This window comes from Alosa sapidissima, chromosome 4 (genome assembly GCF_018492685.1).
Source record: "Alosa sapidissima isolate fAloSap1 chromosome 4, fAloSap1.pri, whole genome shotgun sequence".
Lineage (NCBI taxonomy): Eukaryota > Metazoa > Chordata > Actinopteri > Clupeiformes > Clupeidae > Alosa > Alosa sapidissima.
Window position 1 is genome coordinate 8,459,973 of NC_055960.1, and position 18,726 is coordinate 8,478,698.

The 18,726-nt window shown below is 46.3% G+C and overlaps 1 protein-coding gene across 6 annotated transcripts in view; it reads right to left on the reverse strand.

Annotated features, from left to right (window-relative positions):
• Positions 1–18,726, reverse strand: part of LOC121706374 (alpha-2-macroglobulin-like protein 1) — a 39,672-nt gene that overhangs the window by 4,607 nt on the left and 16,339 nt on the right. For all 6 annotated transcript variants that reach the window (XM_042088022.1, XM_042088019.1, XM_042088021.1 and 3 more), the window contains exons 10-27: positions 17,578–17,704; positions 15,817–15,937; positions 15,633–15,742; positions 14,655–14,822; positions 14,108–14,350; positions 13,816–14,028; positions 13,386–13,535; positions 13,021–13,161; positions 12,836–12,923; positions 11,763–11,895; positions 11,404–11,629; positions 10,783–10,909; positions 10,523–10,644; positions 10,391–10,442; positions 10,097–10,180; positions 9,808–9,984; positions 9,034–9,109; positions 5,358–5,514 (exon numbers count right to left, since the gene is read on the reverse strand). In XM_042088022.1, coding sequence (XP_041943956.1) covers positions 5,358–5,514; positions 9,034–9,109; positions 9,808–9,984; positions 10,097–10,180; positions 10,391–10,442; positions 10,523–10,644; positions 10,783–10,909; positions 11,404–11,629; positions 11,763–11,895; positions 12,836–12,923; positions 13,021–13,161; positions 13,386–13,535; positions 13,816–14,028; positions 14,108–14,350; positions 14,655–14,822; positions 15,633–15,742; positions 15,817–15,937; positions 17,578–17,704 — 2,515 coding nt within the window. The remainder of the gene's footprint in view (positions 1–5,357; positions 5,515–9,033; positions 9,110–9,807; positions 9,985–10,096; positions 10,181–10,390; positions 10,443–10,522; positions 10,645–10,782; positions 10,910–11,403; positions 11,630–11,762; positions 11,896–12,835; positions 12,924–13,020; positions 13,162–13,385; positions 13,536–13,815; positions 14,029–14,107; positions 14,351–14,654; positions 14,823–15,632; positions 15,743–15,816; positions 15,938–17,577; positions 17,705–18,726) is intronic.

Genomic DNA, 18,726 nt, shown 5'->3' on the forward strand with positions numbered 1-18,726 from the left:
TCACTCGTGACATGGGGTGACGCATGACCCCCGTCCCGGTACTTAAGGTGCGCTCACCCCGGAAGTGACCTCTTGGCAATCTTCTCGTTCGCCTTCCGAGTGACTGCCAAGCTCTGGCGGTCATCCGAAATTCATAGAACCGCGGTTACATACGTAACAATTATTCTATTTCATTTCTACTGACCGCCAGAGGCGGTGCTTTCAGCACCTGGATGACAAATTCCAACAGGGTCACGAGGAAGATCTACATACCCTTTTAATGGCTTGAGAGGGTGGCTGTGGCTATTGACCCTATAAAACCTTGCAAATGTGCAAGTCGATGCCCATGAGGCCGCCATGCATATGTCGGAAAGTGGGACTCCGCGTAGTACTGACCATGACCCAGCTACACTCAGAGTTGAGTGACCACGAACGCGAGGTGGAACCGGTAAGCCACTATCAGAGTAGGCATAGCTGATGGCCTCCACGATCCACTTGGATAGCCGTTGCTTGGACAAAGCCAGGCCCCGCGCATGTCCAGTGTGGCAGATGAATAATGAATGTGACTGCTGGAGGGCAGCGGTCTGTTCGATATAGGCTTTCAATACTCGGACTGGGCATAGAAGAATGTCACCTTGCCCCGGTTCCTCTCCCTGGGCTGGGGGCTCGAATGCTCCCAGACTGAGCGGCTGGTTAGCATACGTTGCAGAGAAGGTTTTAGGTAAAAATGCCGGGTTCGGCCACAGGGTCACCCCTGTGCCATCGGAAGTCCATTGTAGGCACTCCCGGCTGACAGACAGCGCGTGTAGCTCTCCCACTCTCTTCGCCAATGACATGGCTAGGAGAAAAGCAGTCTTCAAAGACAACCATTTTAATCCCGACCTCCCCAGAGGTTCAAAAGGGTGCCGACACAGTGCATTCAGCACCAGCGGCAAGTCCCAGGAAGGTATCATCCTTCTTTGAGGGGGCCTCAGTCGCTGAGCACCCTTGAGAAAACGGGTCACCAGACTATGGGATCCCACTGTAACTCCCTCTACCTTGTTATGCCTAGCTGATATTGCAGCTACATACACCTTGATAGTGGATGCCGCCAGTCCGTCATCAAACCGCGATTGTAGAAAACTGAGGATAGCTCCTGTCCATGTTCTTGGCACCATTGTATAAAAAGCTTCCACCTATTAGCGTAAAGCGCATTAGTGGAAGGTGCCCGTGAGTTGTGGATAGTCTGTACCACTGCAGGGTCACATGCCCCTAGCAGTGGTTCAGGCCCTTCAGAGGCCACACCCAAAGTTGCAATCGTGCTGGGTTCGGATGCCAGATCCGGCCACCCAGCTGAGAGAGGAGGTCTATGCGCACAGGGAGACGCCAAGGCTGTCCGTCCAGTAGGCTGCATAGCACCGGGAACCAGACTCTCCCTGGCCACCTGGGGGCTACAAGCAGCACTTGGTGGCCCTCCCAGAGAATCCTCTCTAGAGTGGGTAGTATGAGCGGGAGTGGGGGGAATGCATATAGGAGCTGCTGGGGCCACCCATGCGGCAGCGCATCCTGGCCCAAGGGGCTTGTTGACTCCCTGAGTGAGAACCAGAGGGGGCAGTGTGTTGTGGCTTGAGAGGCGAAAAGATCCACCTCCGCTCTGCCATATTGGTGCCAGATGGCGTGCACCACTTCTAGGTTCAGCCTCCATTCCCCTGGATCGGGGTGTTGCCTGGACAAGAAGTCCACTGTGACATTCCGTGTGCCTGGGATGTGCATTGCCCTCAGGCTCAATAGCCGAGGGTAGGCCCATGAGAGTAGCTGCTGAATCAGCCTCAGGGATGCTAGAGACCTTGTGCTCCCCTGGTGGTTGATATGGTAAACCACTGACATGTTGTCTGTCCTTATAAGGACATGTCTCCCTGCTAAGACTGGCAGGAAATGCTCGAGAGCAAGAGCGACTGCCTGTAGCTCCAACAAATTTATGTTTTGTTCCCTCTGTCAAGGGTCCCATGTGCCTTGGGCAGTTCTGCACTGCCAAACAGCCCCCCATCCGGCCAGGGATGCGTCGGTCTCTACCACTTCTCTGCGAGAAGGTATGATCCCTAAACGAACCCCGGCAGTCAGGAACGAATGCTTCTTCCATGGCTGTAACCCTTTTAGGCAACTGGTGGTAACGGTCACCAGTCTGTGCCTGTGGTGCTTTGGATGAAACCCTAGCCTGTTCATCCATATTTGGAGAGGCCTCAAAGAAAAGAAGGCCCAGGGGGACTACGGAAGAAGCTGCTGTAAGCATGCCCAACAGCGCCTGGAAGGACCTGAGCGTCAGAGCTCAGCCTCTCCTGAATCACACTATGCAGAGGAGAATCTCGCCTACCCTCCTCTGAGATGGGGTTGCCCTCATTGTCTGCGAGTCCAGTTTCGATTCCAATGAACACCGTCTGCTGGCTGGGGATTAGGGAGCTCTTCCCGAAATTCACAGTTAGCCCTAGCCTGGTGACATGAGCGACTAGCAGGGCTGAGTCCCTTAATGCCTCTGGCTTCTCTGTTCCCAGACAAGGGCAATCATTTAGGTAAAGAAGGATGCGCATACCTCTGCCTTGAAGCGGAGCCAGGGCTGCCGCAGCAAATCTTGTTAAGGTCCGGGGGGCCAGAGAGATTCCGATGGCAGGACCCGGAACTGGTAAGACCTCCCCTCGAAAGCGAAGCGGAGGAATTGCCTGTGGTGAAGTGCAATTGGAATATGAAAATATGCATCTTTCAGGTCTATGGTTGTAAACCAGACGTCTTGCTTGACGCTTTGTAATACCTCTGCTGTGTGAAGCATATGGAATTTGAATACCTTTAGATGGCTGTTCAACAGCCTTAGATCCAGTATGGGGCGAAGTCCACCCCCCTTCTTTGGAATTAAAAAATATGTGTATAGAACCCACAGTCTTGTGATGGTGACCCTAGTTGCTGGAGGGCCCCCTTTTCCAGGAGGGCCCGAACCTCCTGGCGTAGGGCCAGAGCCTTGCCCTGGTCCTTCAGTCATTTTGACCCCTTGAAACCTCGGCGGTCGGTGCTTGAACTGGATGGTGTACCCTTTTGACAGGGTTGACACTACCCCAGGGGTCTGCTGTATTCACTTCCCAGTAATTGAGCTGTTCTCTGGTGAAACGTCCGACCGCCGGCCTGTAGACGTCACTGTCTACCTCCTCGCCCCCTCCTATTCCGAAAGGGGCAATATTCAGGCGTGCGCCGTTCCCTGTGAGGGTTGGTTCTCAGCAGGCCGGCGAAACCGCTCTGGCCTTGTTGACCCCTGTGCAAAGGTCCGCCTTATTGGCTGAAGAGTATCACCCGCCGTAGCGGGCCTCTGTCCCCGAACGGATACACGGCGCAGGCTAGCAAACTGCTGCCTGGTTTGCGTTACCTGTAGGCTGCGTTCGAGCGTTTGCTGTGCGGCAGGCCCAAAGAGTTGTCCAGGAACCACCGTGAGACAACAAAGGGCTTTCCTGCAGGGCTCAGACAATGGTGACTGAGCCAGCCATATCTGTCGCCGTGTCAGGGTCAGGGACGACATTAGTCTCCCCAGTTCCCTTGTCATGTACCCAAATGCTTTCAGTGAGGCCTCACTCAGCACTTCTGCCGACTGGTCTGCTCCAGAGGACTGGAGGGTCTGTGACAGGGACAGTATAAGGTGCGACATTGAGTTGCCTATGCGCGCAACCCGCGCCGGTGAGTCATAGCTCTTCCCAATAAGCTCGTCAGTCAGGCGACACTGTGGCCGGGGACAACGTGCATCTGGCCTTAATGCCTCATCAGGTGAAAGGATAAGGGCGGCAAGTGCCGGCCCTATAAACGGCATGCGGTCCAGCCCATGACTGGCTGCATCCTGCATACTAGCCAGGGTTCTGCAGTCGCTGGGGAGATGGGAGAAACGTCTGGGGTCAGCCCAGCATCTCTGTAACTCCTCAATGAAAGGAGCTGAAGGAGGCACGCTAAAAGATGCAGTAGAAGGGGCCTACCTGCGCTGGTGCTGCATCTAAGCCCAGGCGTGCCAGCGCTATCTTCACAGCGGGTTTGATCGCTGATGTGTGGCTAGCAACTGAGCCCTTCTGTGAGCTGTGTCCAGAAGCATCCTGGGTGTACGAGCCATAAGACTCTACATCTCCCAGATCATCCGCCCACTCATCAACCGTCGATGTGCTCTCTATCAGAGCCTCGGAGAGCCCATCCTCCTCTCGGGCACCCCCAGCTGGGGACAGCACAGGGGGCTGCTCTGATGAAGACCTTGAAGCGGCTGCTGCGTGATCGCCAGCAGGCTGTGCTCCCCTTGTAGATTAAGGAGCATCGCTTTAATCTGAGTGAACTCCGAAGCCATGTCTTCTACCTTCTGGTTTAAAGGATCTGGCGTAGGGAGTTTAAGCCTCCTCTTAGCAGAGGCCTCCCGTGTGTCTGCTCTGCGTTTCTGCTTTTGGGGATCCCATGCGGCTCCTTGCAGGGGGTGGTTGGGAGTTTAACCCCCATTCTAGTTGGGCTAGCCTAGCAGTCCTTGCAGCTACGCTCAGGCAACTGCAATTCATGCAAGCCTGGTCTGTCAAACCCTGCCTTAAGTGTTCCATGCCCAGACAGCTTGGACACTTATCGTGGCCATCCTCCAGTTCATCAGGGAGGCTAATCAAACGCAACAAATCAGGGAGGCTATCAAACGCAGTAGGCTAAACAAATATGCGCAAATAAGGAGCGAACACGCGCTCACCTCGCCACCTTAGTTTAGAAATAAGAAACAGAAGAGAGCGTTTGAAAACGCGAACAAACAATCTCATAAACGTGAAATTAGCACTTCCAATACAAAAGCGGAATTCGCTTGAATTCTAACTCACTTAGGAAGATGTTGCGGAAAACACAAGATCCGTCATTAACTCAAGAAGCCCGCGAGACCGCGAAAGCATTTCAATAAACAAAAATGTATTTAAGGCACCCTGAATCGCTAGAAGGCGAAAAAACACCCAAACGATTCCACATAGGCCTAGTTGCCACAGTAGAGCGAGCTCACTCGTAACGGTATTAATAAAGAAAAGTGTACTTACCGATCATAATAGAAAGTCACGTAGACAAATCGCAGTCTTATAAGAGGGCGAGAAAATCGCAGCTCCAACTGTACGGTTTGAAAAGATTCCAGCGTTCGTCCACGAAAATATGCCAACACTCTAAACAACCTGCTTCCACACGAGAAGATTTCAAGAGGTCACTTCCGGGGTGAGCACACCTTAAGTACCAGGACGGGGTCATGCGTCACCCCATGTCACGAGTGACTTTGTTGATATAAACACTCGACCTGCACGTGCATGTGATTGAAATCCAGGTGCTGAAAGCAGTAGAAATGAAATAGAATTCAGCATCCAGTATCATACAGGTCAGACCTTCATTCTGTTGTTGAAGAGTTTCCCCTGCATATTGAAAACACCATCTGGTCGAAGGTTTCCTCCAAGCCAAGTGCTCGCATCCGTTATAACTTTTGGATCAATGTAGACAAAGGACTTTGCTTTTCCAAACGACCTCAACACAAATGCAGTGAGCCTGGGAGAAGAGATGGACACAACGCTGAGTTTGCTTCTGTCCAGAGGTAAGAGCTGTGGTCTAAGGTTAGGAGCATTGTATGCAAGTCATTTTCATTTCTATAGCACATTACATTCCAAAGTGCTTCACAGTTAAAAAAGACAGAGTTTAAAAGATGATTCAAGCATCAACTACAGCCGACACCTCCAGACAAAAACCAAAACGAGAGAAACAGACATATAAATATACAGACAAAATACAAGTGGCATCAAATCCATAGTTCCACAGGCTCAGTGGCTGTTAAAAGCAAGTCTGAAGAGATGGTTTTTTTAAAAAAAATTTTTAGATATTATATAATACATTTTTTTAAAATATATTTTTGGTCTTTTTATGCGTTTAATGATAGGACGGTGGAGAGTGACAGGAAGTGAATGGGAGAGAGAGTCGGGGTGGGATCCGGAAAGGACCACGAGGCGGGAATCGGACCCGGGCCGCCGCCGTACGGTGCAGGTGCCCCAGCTGGGGCTGAAGAGATGGGTTTTTAGTAGGGATTTAAAAACAGTCACAGGTGATGCCGATTAGAGTTCCGGTGGTAAGCTGTTCCAGAGGCGTTGCATGGATACTGAAAGCACTAATCTAATATTACTATTACTAATATAATACTAAGCAATTTAAAGCAATTCTAAGCAATATTACTATTACTAATATAATACTAAGCAATAATCTACAAGCCAAATTGTCACCTTAGAAAACGTAAATCCCAAAGATCTAAGAGCAACGGCAATGTCACTCATAGAACATTTATTGTAAAAGATAATGCAACACCGACAGTGCAACAAGGAACAAGCTTGGTAATGTCAATACACATAAACCTAAAACTAAAAGGATCAGTGGGATTAATTGCCTAAATAACACAGGTTTAGCATCCAAGTTATACTTCAGCCTTAGGCTACTTGATATGAAGCATATTCAAATTGCTCACGTTTTTGCTCTCCGTAACACTCATGTTTCCGCAAAATTCCACACCATCTTAAATTCCAAAATCAATGTTTACTCACTGGAACCACCACATGGATGTTCTTGCTCTACATTATTAGTATCTAGTTGTTTTGTAGGAATAGTACGCTTGTACAGTAGGCCCTAGGCTATGACATTCAGTTTCCTTTCTAAAATATTTAGCAACTCCATCCCTAACGAACTTACTATGGCCAATATCTTTGAAATGTAACGGTCTTGGTTTCATTCCGAAGACATGAAATCTAGGGATGTCCCGATCCGATATTTGGATCGGATCGGCCGCCGATATTAGCAAAAAATATGGGATCGGCCCGATCCGGACTCCCGATACAGTTTGTTTTCAAAACTCCGGTCCGTGTTTTCCAGCGCACCGATGTAGGTAATCCATTCCAGTTTTTCAGCTTTTCCCCCCAAATCCGGTCCGCGTTTTTCAGCACACCTAGCGACCTGTCCAGCATCCCACTTGTCTGTGCATGTCCAACTAAGAATTTAAAGTTATCGAGCAAACATTTCATGTCAGTTGAATTAATATAGCCTAAATGTTAACCGCGACCGCGAGTGTCCGCGAGACCCTCTTACTATTAAGGCTCTTATGCATGTTGCTGCTGACAACATTCGTTAGACAGGCAAAGCTATCTCCGCGATTTAAGATTGTTGTGTAATGTATAGGCACAGCACGCACTTTAATTTTCCTATTAAAGTCTAACAAACGCATTTCATTTCAAAAAGCAACCTGGTCAATCGCTAACAACTAAGTGCACCTAGGCCTACAACTCTACACATCCAAAAGGGCAGAAGCTTCCAGTAGGCCATCATAACTTTTTTTACCGTTTAGTCTGTGCATCAGCGCAGCCTACGACGATGTGAATTAGTGGCAGCTGTTGTCGCGGTAAACTTAAGCTCCTGTCTCTAAATAGTGTAGATAGGCCTACTTGCTATGTTGCTTGATTTTCTGTAATAAAAAATGTAGCCTAGGTTACTTCAGCAAACACAGACCAGTTGTGGCATCAGTTTCGCTTTTAAAACGCAACAGTGAGAGGCTTTTTAGCGCAGTCTCACTTATCATTGATGAGCACAGGAGCAGGCTGACACCTGAGCATGTTGAAATGATCACCTTTGTGAAGAAGAATCTCCCCATCATGCTCAGACTGCAGCCAGGGCAAACAGTAGAAATTGGAGTATGGAGATGGAGCAGTAAAGTGTGGAGGAGATAGCAATACTGTAGAAGGCGTGACAGTTATTTGGGTTGTTATAGCCAATGCAGTGTGTGTGTGGTAATTTGACTATTTTCTACTCAGGTTTTGTGTGTGTTGCTTTTATATGTAATTTTATATTGTTTACAATATTGTTTACACTGATGGCTTTTTTAAGCCTTGGTTTACACTCTTGAGCAGAGCACTGATGCCAATTCAGTTTGTGTGGTTAATTGACTATTTATTATTTTGTATTTATTTAACCCTGTTAAGAATAAACAGGTCAGCTTCTCATTACCAACCACTGTGGATTATTCAAACTAACCTAATTAAGTTGGCTAGTTGTTCTTAAGAGTAAAACCCTTTTCAACATGAGCATAACAACAAAATAAGTAAATATCTTTAATCTTTAATACATGCTTGGATCGGCCGGTATCGATATCGGCCGATGCTAAAAGCTACAATATTGGTATCGGATCGGAAGTGCAAAAAGCTGGATCGGCACATCCCTAATGAAATCTGGGTGAATTTGGGCCTCAGACTCTTGGTGTGAGCGGAATCGGAGCGGAACAGAGGGGCTGCTCCGGCCTCCAAATTAAAAAGCGCTCCAACAAAACTCCATCCGCTGCGCTCCTTGCTTTGGCTCGGCAGCTCTGCGTGGGATGCAGATCCTAGTGGTCGTTATTGAGTGGAAAAGTTCAGCATGTTTGTGACATAACCGGGAGCACGCTCATTTAGTGATTTAAAAACAGTCAATGCCACTTTATACTGGATTGTAAATTTAACAGGAAGCCAGTGCAGTACTGGAGTGATGTGTTCCCGTTTCCTTGTCCTGGTAAGCAGTCTAGCGGTTGCGTTTTGTACCAACTCTTGCAAGAGATGATTCATCAACTCCAGTATAAAGGGCAATACAATAATTACAAGGCGATTACAATACTGTCAATCTTAAAAGTGGCGCTTCGGTCCTAATTATGCTTTTAAATGAAAGTTTGACTCGGGTACATTCACAAGACGACCCTAGGTTGCATTTTGGTGAGTTACGCTTTAATGCAGAAACACAATTAGCTTTAAAGCACCTGTTCAGTGCAGAGATCGGGGAGAGGATGCATTTGAGGCCGTAGAGGGGGAGGACCTCCTTGAGTGGCACTGTGATGTTTTAGTAGCCATGTGTTGAATCATGGGAAACGGCGCATTAAACGTTACCGATTTGTGGTCAGAGAATGCAGTATCTATTACATCAACCATGTCCAGATTAAAAGCATGTGATAGAACAACATCAAGAGTCTTGTGGTCTACAGGTGTCTTACTTTGTGAACCAGGATGGACTCACCATGTGTTTCCATCTCCTGTTCCAAACGTGCTGTATGCTCCATTAGGATGCTTATAGTTCAGCTGCCTCTGGTATCCTGTTGATTAGAACCATATTACTCATTATTATGTTCCAAATCACCAGCCACTGTATTAGGCACATGTGTTCAACTGCTCATTAACAGATATCTATTCAGCCCATCACATGGCAGCAACTCAATGCATTTAGGCATGTAGACGTGATCGAGAGCACTGCTAAAGATCAGGGGCGTGTCCAGGGGTGTGGCCACAGGGAGGCACTGCTTCAAAAGAATGAAGTTGGCTTTAATAATATCAAATCAATTATCAACAAATTTGATATAGAGGTAAACAGTGAAGAATACGAAATGTGACACATGGTCATAATATATTTCTAGAGAGCTTTGTCTTCTGTCATACTTTGGATGTTGTAGGTATTGTTGTACCATGTAGTGTGTGTGTGTGTGTGTGTGTGTGTGTGTGTGTGTGTGTCCATACTTTTGACTGGTAGATATAAGTATGTATACTCTTTTGATCCCGTGAGGTAGTGGTAGTGTATGCTATAAAGAATTAAGGCAATTCTGAAGGCAAAAGGGGTTCAACCCGGTGCTACAAAGGTAAATGGGAAATAGTCATTAGTCATGCCTACCACACAGAACTCAAAAGTTAGAGGTGCCATCTTGTTCAGGGGTTTACTATCCAGGATGGATACATAATAATGAACATAGACATGTGCCCTCTACTGCCCTCTACTGTCAAAAGGAAGAGAACATCTCACCGCTTTTGAGGAAGTTGGTGGCCTTCTCCTTAATGTCTGCAGTGAGCTGGCCAGTGTTCTGCAGGTACTGCAGAATGTAGATATTTGGGGAGAGGACGGCCATATTTTGCTCCCCACAACCATAAGGCATCTGCAGGAGGCTGTCGATGTTCTTCAGAGCACGACCTAAGATGTCTCCTGCAGGAGGCATGGAGTGTTGGACAAACATGGTTAGGGTTTCAGCAGTCAGTCAGCCAATGTAAGGCTCTGCTGTGCATATGAAGCGTGTGTTGTATGTGACTGTTGGTACCTAGCACAGACACAGAGGCTCTGGCTGATCCCTTAACTACATCCCCTGGGAGTGTCAGCTCCACCTCCTCCGTCAGGGCGCCCCCTGTGGACACAACATGGAACTGAGTTGGGGGCCAAGCAGGCCAATGGCCAGTGGTCTAATATGAATAAAGGTCTGGGCAAAATACATGGACATAACAGTGCATGCAAGAATAGCATCAGGTTCCTTTTAACACAAGAATCTATTAATACATTCCATAGAGTATGCATAAGGACAACACGTGAACTATAGACACAGAAGATTGGAGCTCACCCTTTGGACATAAGAGCCAGCTGAAACTTCTTGCCTTCTCGGTTCCTTCCGCCTTACAAAAGAGAAGTTACAGATGTTAGAAGTGTGATTTTAGCTCTAGAGGTTCTTGTGCAGGACTACTGGCATGCCTACCTTGACCTTGAGGGAGCGAGTGACTGCGTCTACGCGGCCTCTCTCTGGGACGGTCACCACTTCATTGCCACACAGAGTCCGAGACGGCTCAGCGGCCGCACTCACAGTCACGCTCATCTCTCCTGCAGGCAAGTTTCCCCAGGTCAGCAGTGTCCACTACTACAGTGTCTCTACGCTCTCAGCATTACTCACAGAGTACAGAGGGTCCCAGTGTCTAATAAAGTTACCCACTTTCCTTTAACTCTCTCAGCGTTACTCACCGAGTACAGAGGGCACTAGCGTCCATTTGAAGGTTTTTCTCCCATCTGCACACAGACAGGAGGAGTACTGGCCATCAGAGGAGGGGGTCAGAGTGAAGTCTGATGAAGGGGTTGGAGTCACTGTGACCTACCAGAGAGGGACTCGTTTAACACACACACGAGATGCAACGGTACACAGTATTTTACAGAGCCATACATACACACATATACCGTGTGTGTGTGTGTGTGTGTATATGTGTGTGTGTATATATGTGTGTGTGTATATATATACATACACACACACACACACACACACATATAAAAATAAAGAGTTCAGACGACTCAAATCATGGGCACCATGTTTCATACCAACGTCGGATGATTCTACAATGTAACCCTGTGGGGCGAATACGGTATGTTGAAATAAAAAGCTAGAGAGGGAATCGAGTTTCACACACACACACACACACACACAGCTAATTAAGTAATTCAATCAGAACACACTTTGGCTACCAGAAAGTTCAAAGTCCTTATGCTCAGAGCATGATCTGTTGCTATACCATGATGCACTTGGGCAGGTAGTTGAAAACTGTTGCAATACCATGATGCACTGGGGCAGGTAGTTGAAAACTGTTGTAATACCATGATGCACTTGGGCAGGTAGTTGAAAACTGTTGCTTTGAGCTCAAAGGTCTCTCCACGGATGATGGAGTAGGGCAGGGAGAGCTCGAGGAAGAAGGGCTGGAACACTGTGAGCTGAACTGGTGGGGCCAGACCGAAGCCCTGGGGGGACAGGCAGAACGCCTCCATCTCCCAGGTGGTGATGGTGTCAGGGACAGTGAGAGGGACTTGTGTTTCTCCAGACCCCCTGTGAAGAGCAACGTTAGAGCAACGTTAGAGCAACGTTAGAGCAACGGTGATGGGGCTGGATATGGGGAGCTGGTTATGGGGCTGGAGACTAGTGCTGGAAACAGGATCCCTGATTCTACATGGCCACTTACCCGACCTCTGCCAGGTCCCAGATCCACGTCTCAGGGAAGATTGTACGAACAGTCACACCAACACTTTCCGGCACTGGAGCATCTGGTGCAGCATTTCCAGCAACTCCAAAGGCCACCTTGCGATACGGATACCCTATCAAGCAGAAACAAACTCGTACAACATGTGCAGTATGCAGTATGCAGTACCTGCCCTCTCTGCTCCCCCCCCCCCAGTCTCTCCCCCTCCCCCCCCACGTCAAGGCACCGGTGCACATCACGATTAACCCCCCATGTCAGCAGCAGAGGCTTGAGGTGATAGTCTGCCTGCATCTGTGGACATGAAAGGTAGAGTGCCCATACCTACTGACCTACTGACGCTGACCAAATCCTTTACATGTTGTTTAACGACAGACAGACACACAGACAGACACAGACAGCATTAAGGTATTAAAATGGGGTTCACAGATTTAGAAAATGTCCCTCGACATTGGAAACTTTAAATGTCCCTCGAATGTCCCTTGTTAAATGGTGAATTTGTGTTTGCGCCTAAACAATTACTGCTGACATAAAGGTAAGAATTTCGTAAGAGATCTGATCCCATTGATATTGAAGGCAGTGAATGTGCCATATCTCTCTCTGACGCTACGCTGATCTGAAGACAGTGAATGTGCCATATCTCTCTCTCTGTGACGCTACGCTGATCTGAAGGCAGTGAATGTGCCATATCTCTCTCTCTGACGCTACGCTGATCTGAAGGCAGTGAATGTGCCATATCTCTCTCTCTGTGACGCTACGCGATCTGGAAATAAGGTGCTACTACTGCCATCCACAGCAAACTGCTCTCTGCTTTAGACTGGTAGGTATAACATCTTCTGCTTTACAAATGGCTTGGAGGCCTTCGGAGAGGCTTGGGAGCCATTGTTATTGCTATGGCGATGGCATTGACACAGGACTGTAGTGTTAATTAGAGCAATCAGAGGCCTTGGTCAATGGTCAGGTCTACAAACACCAAGTAAATTGAGCCTCATTGTTAAATTAGGTTACAGTGTCTCAATTCAAGGTCTACAGTGTGTTTCATGTTTAAGTGCTCTTACCGAATCCCTTGTGGTACGTCTCCCCCCGGTACAGTAAGCAGTCTGGTGTCCGCAAAACCAGGTTAGTTACAGCCTTCAGCCCCAACCTCTAAAACAGACACAGATGCAGATAGACTCCTCCTTCACAGATATTATGGACATTAGGATATGGACTTATTCTGTGTTCAAGTGCTTATTTTTCAGACCTGGAAAGCTGCAAAGGCATCAGTTGCAGAGAGTCCCGGAGGATAGTACAAAGATCGCCGCGGTCTCACTTTCAGACACTCTACTGGATCTTCAACTTCATAATCCACAAATGAGTCCATCGGCGGGAACAGATCAAAAACCTAGAGGGGAAGAGGAACGCATCATCACCCCCCTCCTCCCCATCACCCCCCCCCTCTTCAGGAATCATCATCACCCCCCCCCCCCCCTCTCTCCAGGCATCACCCCCCCCCCCCCCCCCCACCCTCCTCCTCCTCTCTTCAGGCAGTAATGGGCAGTAATACATATGAGCGTCAGAGGCCCAGTCCCCTCTGGGTCAGATCTATGTCGTCATGGTGCTGGTAACCTTGTCAGCGTTCAGGCGTTTCCCAGGTTCCAGGATGAAGATGCTCTGATCCACAGCGCTGAGGCCGCAGAGAGAGCCAGGCTGGGCGGACAGCTGCAGGGAGCTCTTCTCTCCAGGAACCGCTTTAGGGGGGAAGAACTGCACCGACACCTGTGTACACAACAGCATATTATCAACCAATCACAGAGCAGCAGAGGAGGACAAAGACAACTTTCCACTACCTTGATCTAGCGTGCTACCATGACATGCTCTACTGTGCTACCATGACAACAACATGCTGTAGTGTGCTCCCATTACACCATTGCACTGTAGTGTGCTACCATGACAACATGCTGTAGTGTGTTCCATGACAACCATCATGCTGTAGTGCACTACCATGACAACATGCTGTAGTGTGCTACCATGACAATATCATGCTGTAGTGTGGTACCTTGTTTATGAAGCACTTCTCCGTTGAGAAGGTTTTGCTGTCAGCCAGAACCGTCTCACTGGGTAAGACACAGTAGGCCAGGACCTGCACTGAGGGGGCCATCTCAGCACTGACGGACAACTGGAAGGAAACCTCACCCAGAGTTACTGGTGGAGAACCCTTCACTGAAGCTTCAGCAAAACCATGATGAACAATCTGTCCTCTTGATAAAACCTGCAACAAACAAGGAAACCTAATGACAAAGTATTCAAATGACTTTAGATGTCTGTAATGGAACCTGTATTCCACATACCATATAAATGACATCCACAGAGTCTGCGTTGAAAGTCTCCCCAGTGAAGGTGTACTTAATGGTGATGGGTACGTCTTTGCCACACTGAAGAGCATCATCTATTTTGTCATCTATTATGGCCAGAGAGCTGGAGGACGCCGAGTCTGGAGATGCTGTTCTTAATCTGGACACAGACTTTGATGCCGAGTCATAGTATGGGGTGTTATATGGTCTGTATGTGTTGGTGTCTGTAGTTAGGCTGGCCTGGAAAGGAAGAGGCATTAGAGATGAGAAAGGAGGAATGCCTGGATCTTCCACAAAGCACCGTCACAACTACACTAGCACTAGCTTGTGTACAATATACACATGACACACTCACACAAAGATTCAACTACACTAGCAGTAGCTTGTGTAGAATATACGCATCACGCACTCACACGCAGAGACTCAAATATACTAGCATTAGCTTGTGCACAATCTATACACAACACGTTCACATAGACACTAGACGTAGCTTTTCTGCAGTGCATTCACTGATTTTTCCAGAAGACTCTAGTGACCAGCTTACAAAGAGCTCAAAGTCCCCTGGGAAAGGAGCTGTGTTGAGAGAGAACTGGGCCACTCCAACGGAGTCTGTGGTCAGGTTCAGCAGAAGTTCTGCATTCCATCTCGGACCTTTGAACAGATGGACCATCCTCCCAGCGATGCCAGTGTCATTGTAATGGGTCGCTTTGATCTGCAGAGAAAGTAGTAGTAACACTTTATTTGTCCCAGAAGGGCAATTATTTTGCATGCAAGGTTAGTCAAGTCAAGTCAAGTTTATTTATATAGCGCATTTCATACACAGAGGTCATTCAATGTGCTTTACATAAACAAAACCAAACAATAATAACAAATAAAAGCATAGAAGGGCAATATAGTCAAAGAATAGTTAAAAGGTAAAGATCATAATAAAAAGAAAACATAAAACACAAGGTAAAATAATTTAAAAATAAAGGATAATTAGTAAGCAAAAAACAAAGGCAAAAGTAGTAAAAAAAAAGTAATAAAAGATAAAGTAGAATAATTATCAAGGCAGATTCAGAATTTGTAACTTGGCACAGTTAGCAGAAAGCATCTGAGAACAGTTTGGTCTTAAGTCTAGATTTAAAACTGGCTACAGTTGGGGCCTTTTTGATGTCATCCGAAAGTTGATTCCACAGCTGAGCCGCATAGCAGCTAAAAGCTGCTTCACCATGTTTAGTTCTAACAGTAGGTTTTACTAGCAGGTTTTTCACCTGGGACCTGAGAGGACGCGAAGGTGTGTACTGCTGAAGCATGTCTGACGGGTATTTAGGTCCTGCTCCATTTACTGATTTATAAACAAGCAATAGAGCTTTAAAGTCAATTCTGTGACTTACTGGAAGCCAGTGCAAGGACTTAAGAATTGGAGTAATGTGGTCAGTTCTTTTAGTTTTTGTTGTTCTACTAGTGCAGGTTCTACTAGTGCATGCACTTCTAGTGCATGCATGGCAGATGTGTTTGCAGAGACGACCTTTTCACCTACCTTGCCCTCCATAACTGCCCCGTCCTCAATTACGTTTGGTGTATCAACAAAGGAGAGTTTCCCAAGAGAGAAGTCCAAATCTATGTTTTTGACCTCTGAACGACTGATACCTGAAGACAAAATGAAATATAGACAAGGCACCTTTGGTGGACAAACAGTTTTCAAAAGGGTCGCTTTAGCTTACCTGTTCCTTCTTCAACTACTGTGGCCTTGAATATTAGAATATCCCTCAGTTTTTGGTTCAAGTCTTGCTGTGTAAATGTTGCCATATAGAATACATAACAGCCACAGCCAGACTTGTCCATCTGTGGGCATAAAACAAGCACAGTTACAATTAAACACTCCACAAACCTGCATCATCACAGCCTCAGGAAGTGTTTGTCAGTCTACTTCATAGCTGTCAACATTGAGCGTTGAAAATAAGGGAGATCCCCACGTCTCACCCAAAATACGAGATCAACAACATAGAATTCTTGCTGATAGCAACAGGAAGATCAGACAACAAAACTGCTGCACTAACTAAACAAGGTGTAGAGCTAGGTCTACCGTTACATGGCCTACAGATTGGCATCAAAATCATGCTCACAACAACCACGCTGTTATCTTAAATAGACTAATATCACCAAGTCGCCTTCAAGCAAGCAAAACAATGCTTTGAAAACATCTGCTTCGCTGGAAGGGCAAGGGGGTAGCAACAGGACAACAGTAGGCTACATAGACAGACAGGTGCGGTGGTAGGGCTAATGTTATGAGAGTATTAAAATATTGGATATTTTACGGGGAAAAAAATATTAAGATGGGAAGGCAGTGGGAAAAAAGTTAAAATAGGTCCGAAACCCGGAAAAAACAGGAGGGTTGACAAGTATGGTCTACTTGCAGTGGTGGAATGTAACGAAGTACAAATACTTCGTTACTGTACTTAAGTAAATTTTCCACGTATTTGTACTTTACTTAAGTAAAATTTATAGTGCATACTTTTGACTTTTACTTCGTTACATTTTACAGCAATTATCTGTACTTTTACTCAGCTACATTTCTACAACACCATCGTTCCTTTTTACGATACATTTTATGATCAGTTTTTTTTTTTCTCTCTGACAAACACGTTTGTTTTACCAGGGGGTTGCTACCAAAGATTCTGGAGCGCTACGTGCATTCTTAGAAACATAAGCTTCTAGTCTAGACCAGGCAAAGCGTGAGCTTGTAGCCATCTGCATTCGGTAGGCTATATTCACCAGACCCATGGCTACACTGTACATGCAACTGTGTTCTGTGCCTTTCTCTGTCTGTTATCTGCAGCGTTAGGGCTATCCGCGGATCAGCGAAGTTACAGGCTATGCCCATGCTTCTGTCACACGTCTGATCATTTGCGGCACAAATGAATGGTAGACTATTAATGAACCGGTGGCCGGAAAAAACGTAACATTTTCCAGATTAGGAAATATTCCTTAATTGTGTGTGATTAAATAAAGATGCATAGCCTACAATTGGGGGGTAGTAACGTGAGCGCTCATTCAATGTCTATGCGTCTGCGCAAGTGAAACTGAACTTAATCATAAAGACACCTTTCTCAGCAACTTTTCTGTTCAATCAGCATAATTGGCATTACGATCCACCCGACGTTTCCCTTGTCTACCCCGTTAAACTTCAGGCTCTCCTGTTTTGCTGAATGATATTACTCAGCAGATCACCCTAGTAGATAACCAGAATTACAGTCTCTAGAATTGTAGGTCAGAATGTAAACTTCCTCCACCACTGTCTACTTGGCCCTTTAATCCCTACTGTTATAACTTCATTTTAAATGCCAGAAATGAAATAAATGTGTGGCAAACATAACAAATGTTAATTTATATTTTAATGTTCATTTCGTTAATATCAAAATCAGTCATATTGAGGCAACATTTACAGAAGAGTGAATAACTATGATGTGGAAGTAGATCTTTACCTCCACCAGTTCTTCCCAACATACTGATTGTGTGGGATCAACGTCATCGCCTCCAAATCCTCGGATATCCGTCTCTCGACACAAAGACAGAGTAGCCTTCCCTGGCACAGGCGCCCCAAACGTGTACCTGAGAACAGGGACAACACGGGTTACAAGATCACGGCCTACAAGGTCAACACGGGATACAAGGTCACACAGCACAACGCTTAAAGGCTAAAAGACCACACAATCACAACGCTTAACAGGTGAAAACAACCTCCATCAACTGCAGCTGTACTGCAAGATGGGTGATGGCAGATGACACACATTTGCTTAGATTCAAGAGGACCATAGTCGTTTGGTGACGAAGCTATGTCTCGGTGTATAGAACAAATCGACACCTGGATGTCTCAAATTTTTCTTCAGCTGAACAAAGAAAAAATTGAAGTAATTATATTTGGTAAAAAGGAGGAAAGACTTAGGGTTGCCACTCTCCTTGACACAAAAGGGTTGAAAGCAAAGGGTACGGTTACAAATCTTGGGTGTATTAATTGACAGTGATCTAAATTTCAACAGCCACATGAAAGCGATAGCTAAATCAGCTTTTTACCACCTCAAAAATATTGCCAAACTTAGAGGGCTGATGTCAAAACATGATTTAGAAAAACTCATTCATGCATTTATCTCCAGCAGGGTTGATTACTGCAATGGACTGTTCACAGGCCTTCCTAAAAAGACTATCAAACAGCTTCAGGTGATACAAAAATGCAGCTAGGATTCTAACAAAAACTAAAAAGAACTGGCCACATTACTCCAATTCTTAATTCTGTGACTTACTGGAAGCCAGTGCAGGGACTTGACTTTAAAGCACTACTACTTGTTTCTAAATCAGTAAATGGAGCAGGACCTAAATACCCATCAGACATGCCTCCATGGTCCCAGGTGAAAAACCTGTTAGTAAAACCTACTGTTAGGTTTTTGATATCAAAAAAGGCCCCAACTGTAGCCAGTTTTACTTCAGACCAAACTGTTTCTACATATTTATTCTACCTTGTCGTTTATTACTTTACTTTTTTTCTTATTAATTGTTCTTTATTTTTAAATGATTTTACCTTGTGCGTTTTCTTTTTATTATGATCTTGCCCTTCTATGCTTTTATCAGCTATTCCT